Source organism: Dromiciops gliroides, chromosome 3 (assembly GCF_019393635.1).
Source record: "Dromiciops gliroides isolate mDroGli1 chromosome 3, mDroGli1.pri, whole genome shotgun sequence".
Taxonomy (NCBI): Eukaryota; Metazoa; Chordata; class Mammalia; order Microbiotheria; family Microbiotheriidae; genus Dromiciops; species Dromiciops gliroides.
This window is the reverse complement of record NC_057863.1, coordinates 31,006,388-31,012,609: the sequence shown is the minus strand read 5'-3', so window position 1 is coordinate 31,012,609 and position 6,222 is coordinate 31,006,388. Positions and strand designations below refer to the sequence as shown.

Here is a 6,222-nt window from a genome sequence, read left to right as displayed (position 1 = left end):
ATGAGTAACTACCCCCCTGCTGTGGTGATAGACAATGGCTCTGCGGTGCTGAAGGCAGGCTTGGCAGGGAACAAGGAACCCCAGTTCATCTATGCCAACATCACAGGCCGGGCCAAGGGCAAAGTGGGGGCCTCGGAAAGCTCCCCGAGGGATCTCTTTGTGGGTGAGGAAGCTCAGACCAGGAGAAGTTCCCTTTCCATCAGGTAAACAACTTTTTCTGTTTCAGGGGGGCAGGGTCAGGGTGTAAAAAGGAGAGAAGATGATTGGAGATAGAAGGGAAAGGATAAAGGGAGTTGAGGCTTAGCAAAATATGGAAAGGAAATTGGATTTTAAGTTTGTGCACTTGGGTCCAAATCTCAGCATGTGCCCCGAGTTCAGATTCCAACCTTGCTTTTACTACCTGGAGTGACTTTGACCTGGCCACCCTCTCTGGACCTCAGCCTACTTAACCATAAAACAAAGAGCCTTGAACTTTTGTGGTTGTTCAGTCTTGTCTGAATCTTCCTGGTAAAGATACCGCAAGGGTTTGTCATTTCCTTCTCCAGGTCATTTTATATACAGGGAATGGAGGCAAATAGGATCAAGTGACTTGTACAGGGTCACACAGCTAGGAAGTGTCTACAAAGCTTAAATCTTTCTGTCTTCAGACCCAGCACCATCCATGGTGCCACCTAGCTGCCTTGTCTTGAACTACATGATCTCTAAGTGCTACCTCTAAATCCTATAAGCCTATGAAAAGAAACTTAGAATTAGAGGAACAAAAAGTCAGGAGAAAAATCAGAAATGATAGTAAGGAGAATGTTTCCTTATTTTTTTGGGGGGGTGGAGAATAAAGGTAGTGGAATTAAGCAAAATAAAGGAATAGAGAAACAAATAACCCCATGACATATTTACCCTTTATAAAAGTTTTTCTTTTTACAATTCATTTATTTTTTTAATAAAAAATTTCGGGGCAGCTAGGTGGCACAGTGGATAAAGCACTGGCCTTCGATTTGGGAGAACCTGAGTTCAAATCCAGCCTCAGACACTTGACACTAGCTGTGTGACCCTGGGCAAGTCACTTAACCCTCATTGCCCCTTAAAAAGAAAAAAAAAAGGCAAGAGAGATACTTCGGGGCAGCTAGGTGGCGCAGTGGATAGAGCATCAGCCCTGGAGTCAGGAGTACCTGAGTTCAAATCCGGCCTCAGACACTTAACACTTACTAGCTGTGTGACCCTGGGCAAGTCACTTAACCCCAATTGCCTCACTAAAAAAACAAAAAAACAAAAAACAAATTTCTCTCCTTCCTATTTCCTCTCCCCATTGGGAAAAAAGAGGGGAAAAAACCTTTGTAACAAATATGCATAGTTAAGTTAAAGAAATCCCTGAATTGGACTTGTCCAAAAATATGTTTCCTCTTATACCCTGAGTCCATCATCACCTCTTTGTCAAGAGATAAGTAGCATACTTCATTATCCAATGGAGGGAGGTTGGCCACTGCATTGATCAGAATTCTTAAATCTTTCAAAATTGTTTGTTACTCAAATAATGGTCTTCATAGCCTGTATCAGTTCATACTAGTCTTCCTAGGTTCCTCTGAATCAGTCCCTTTATTATGGTGCAACATTATATATCATAATTTGTTCAGCCCTTCCCCAATTGATGGGCATCTCCTTAGTCACCAGTTCTTTACCAATACAAAACGGGGCAAACATATACTTCTTTTTCTTCTTTCTTTGATCCCTTTTAGGTATAGGCCTGGGAGGAGTGTTGGTCAATCAAAGGGTATGCATAGCTTTTTAGACATAGTTCCCAATTGCTTTCTAGACTAGTTAGATCAATTCACAGTTCCACCTACATAGCATTAAGATATTCCTTTTCTTGTAGCTCCTTCATTATCATCTCAATAATTTGATGGTGTGAAATTGTTATTGTTGTTTAATTGTGTTGGACTCTTTGTGACCCCATTTGAGGTTTTCTTGGCAAAGACACTGAAGTGTTTTTCCTTTTCCTTCTCCAATTCACTTTACAGTTGAGGAAACTGAGGCAAATAAGGTTAAGTGACTTGCCCAAGGTCACATAGCTAATAAGTCTGTGAGGCCAGATTTGAACTCAGATCTTCCTGATATTCTATCCCCTCTATCACCTAATGACTCCTGATGGGCATGAAATAAAATCTCACATAAAACACTTTAACACATGTCATTTATGGATGGGACTAGGCACCAAAGATTAGACAGGTTGCTAGGGCAGCAGGTAAAGCATTAGCCTTAGAATCAGAAAGACCCAAGTTGGGGCAGCTAGGTGGCGCAGTGGATAGAGCACCGGCCCTGGAGTCAGGAATACCTGAGTTCAAATCTGGCCTCAGACACTTAACACTTACTAGCTGTGTGACCCTGGGCAAGTCGCTTAACCCCAATTGCCTCACTAAGGAAAAAAAAAAAAAGAAAGAAAGACCCAAGTCCAAATTGTGCCTCAGACACTTGTTAGCTATGTGATACCATGCAAATTATTTAACTTCTCTCAGCCTCAGTTTCCTCATCTGTGAAATAGGGGTACTAGACTCAGTGGCCCCTAAATTTCCTCTTAGCTCCTAATCCATGATTCACTTTGCAGTTGATGAGGCTCAAAGGCTTAGAGATGATGAACACCTTGAAACCAAGCAACTTGGATGCAGCAAGAATGTATGCAAAGGGGGGCGGCTAGGTGGCGCAGTGGATAAAGCACCAGCCCTGGATTCAGGAGTTCCTGAGTTCAAATGCAGCCTCAGACACTTGACACTTACTGGCTGTGTGACCCTGGGCAAGTCACTTAACCCCCATTGCCCTGCCAAAAAAAAAAAAAAGTAAGAATGTATGCAAAGAATGCTTGCTGGCCCTGGAACCAGAATATCTGGGTCCAAGTACCTACTGTAGCCTTATATGCCTTCCATCTTCTACTGCCCCCTTCTTAGCGTCAGTCAGACTGTATTTACCTGTCCCTCCTTGCCACTTGGCAGTCTGACTTCTGACTTCACCACCCCACAGAAAGTGCGCTCTCAGAGGTTGATTTCATGTATATAATTGATACTATGTTGCTCACCTTCTCAATGCTTAGGGGATGCCAAGGAAGGGAGAGAGAATTTGGAACTCGAAATTTGAAAAGAAAAGAATGTGGAAAAATAAATAACTTTAAGCTCACCAGGGATCTTTTCATTGCCAGATTTTATGGTCTTTCTTTAATCTTCATCCTATTTGACTTCTTAGGCACATATTCCTTAATTCTTCATCACGAAACCACACTTACTGTACTGTGGATGAAGCAGACCTTTGCTGAAGTCCATTTTTTTATCTTGAGCCTTGACCATAGTCTATAGTACTGAAAGAAGTTTGAATCTCTGAAGTTTTAGGTGCAGATAACTGACCTTACACATTCTGGTTACTTTCCCTTCCTTTTGCTTCCAGGCTGTCTGGTTCTCCTCTTACATGTTTAACGAAGCCTTCTCTGGTTTCCTTTACTTGTTCATCATCCATCTACTGCCCCCTTGATGCTCTTTTCTGGTCCCTTGTGACTCTATACTCTTTCTTTGGTCATCTCATGAGGTTCAGATATTTCTGCTATGCAGATATTTCTCAAAGTTTTATATTTAGCCCTCACAGTGACCCCCACATCCACTTTACCACCTGCTGGAGAACTCCTCCTAGATTCCCCCCACCAGGATCTCAAATTCATCCAGGTTCATGATCTTGGAGTATTTCTGGGACTTTCCCATCCTAATTATAGGGCATGCTAAGTCCTGTGGATTTTGTCTTGATAATAGCACTAGCATCTGTGTTGTTTTTGAGTCGTTTCAGCCATATCTGACTCTTCTTTCTTGGCAAAGATACTGGAGTGGGTTACCATTTCCTTCTCCAGTTTATTTTACAGATGAGGAAAATGAGGCAAACAGAGTTAAATGACTTGCCCAGGGTCACACAGCTAGTAAGTGTCTGAAATCAGATTTGTATTTGGGTCTTCCTGACTCCAGGGCTGGGGCTCTATCTAAGGTGCCACCTAGCTGTCCTATATTACTAGCATCTATTACCTCTCAAATCACATGGCCATCTCCCTAGCTAGAACCCTTCTCACCTATTCTATTGTGATAGCCTTCTAATTTGCCACTCATTTCCTTCTTCAATCTGCACTCCCCATGGCTGCCAAAACATACATTTATCTATGTCAAAGATCTTCCCTCATTTCCCATCACTCTGTCACATGTAGTGTTTCTTCCAGTCCCATCAGAAGGACTATTGGATGGTCCCAGAGTTTGGCATTCCATCTGCCATCTCTTTGCATTAGGACAAACTGGCCTCAGGCTGGGATGCATGTGACCCTCTACTTTCCTCTGAAAGTTCTGTTTTTAACCTCACCTCCTCTGCCAAGCCTTCTGGGATCCCCTTTATTCTTATACTTCTACTCTCCAGGGTCCAGCATTGGGTCTTGGATAAAGCGGGCATTTAAGAACTTAATTCAGGGATAGCTAGGTGGCGCAGTGGATAAAGCACTGGCCCTGGATTCAGGAGGACCTGAATTCAAATCTGGCCTCAGACACTTGACACTTACTAGCTGTGTGACCCTGGGCAAGTCATTTAACCCCCATTGCCCACCAAAACCAAAACAAAACAAACAAAACATATTATATAAATTCTGGCTACTATTAGTGCTCCCTCTAATATTTTAACAAATGAGATAATAATTGTAAAGGATTTAGTGCCTGGCACACAATAGGCACTATATCAACATTAGCTATTGCCTTCTCCTTGCCTAAGGTGGAACGGATGATAGTAAGTGGTAGACTTCTACCCAGGGGATGTGATGCTCTTTCTCCCTCACTACCATCTCTCTTGGAGGGAGGGAAGAAAATCCAGAAGCTGGGGGAAATAAGACAGAGCAAGATGGGAAGGGCCAAAGAAAGAGAAGAGATCTTAGGGGCACTAGTGGCTGGTAACAAAGGGCTTCAGTGAGACAGGGTATTCCCTACATGGGATCCCAGTGCCTTCAAGTTGGGTTTGTGTTCTTGGGGAAAGGTGAACTCTTCAGGGGTGGAGGGAAAGGAGTTGAAAACCAAGGGGCCACTCTTTACTGTCCTCTCTGCAGCTATCCGGTGGAACGGGGCCTTGTCACCTCCTGGGGAGATATGGAGGCCGTGTGGAGGAATGTTTATGAAAAGAACTTGAAAATGAAAGCCTACGAGAGCCCAGTCATGCTCACAGAGCCAGCACTCAACCCTCTGACTAACAGGAAAAGGATGACCGAGTTATTCTTTGAGGGTTTTGAGGTGCCGGCTCTTTATGTTTCCATCCAGCCTGTCCTGGCTCTCTTTGCCTCGGGCTATACGACTGGGTGTGTGCTGGATTCAGGCGCTGGTGTATCCCAGTGTGCGCCCATCTTTGATGGTTACTGCCTGCCTCATGGCGTCCTTCGACTGGACCTGGCTGGACGAGATCTCACCCAGTACCTTACGAAACTCCTCCAAGACCACGGCATCTTGCTGCTCAGCCAATCGGACAAAAAGGTTGTCAATAACATCAAGGAAAACTACTGTTACTTGGCTGCCAACTTTGAAGAGGAACTGACCAAGAATCCCGCCACATTGGAGAAAACTTACAAACTGCCTGATGGGAAGATCATCAAACTCCACGATGAGATGTTCCGATGCCCAGAGAGCCTTTTTCTTCCAGGGCACCTGAATCTGGAGGCTCCTGGCATTGACAAGCTCTGTTTCAATAGCATAATGAAGTGTGACACAGATTTAAAGAGTACCTTCTTCTCCAATATTGTCCTTGCTGGAGGATCGACCTGTTTTCCTGGTTTAGACAAGAGGCTAGTAAAGGAACTGGCCCTCATGGTGCCTGCCAACACTTCTGTGAGGGTTTCTACCCCACCAGACAGGAAAATATCCGTGTGGATGGGAGGTTCCATTCTCGCTTCCCTGTCTGCCTTTCAGGATATGTGGATCACCATGGCAGAATTTAAAGAGGTTGGAGCCAATATAGTACATCAGCGATGCTTCTGAAGATCCATTACTGATAAGATGCCTGGGGGAAAATATGTGTGTGTGTGCATGGAAGAAAGGATATGTGAAAAAGAAAGATGAAAGGAGAGAGAGAGGAAGGGAGGGGAGAGAGGAGAGATTTTACTAATTTTTTATGGAAGAACAGAACACATTTTAGCTGTGTTTTTGCTCCAGTTCCACAATAAAACACTAAAAGGGAAAAATAATG

General features: G+C 43.8%; 1 protein-coding gene across 1 annotated transcript; it reads left to right on the top strand.

The window, feature by feature from the left end:
* On the top strand, positions 1-6,014 carry ACTRT3 (actin related protein T3). Its single transcript, XM_043991276.1, has 2 exons — positions 1-203; positions 5,096-6,014. The coding sequence occupies exons 1-2, from the start codon at positions 1-3 to the stop codon at positions 6,012-6,014; spliced, it is 1,122 nt and encodes a 373-aa protein (XP_043847211.1).
* The last annotated feature ends 208 nt before the right edge of the window (positions 6,015-6,222 follow it).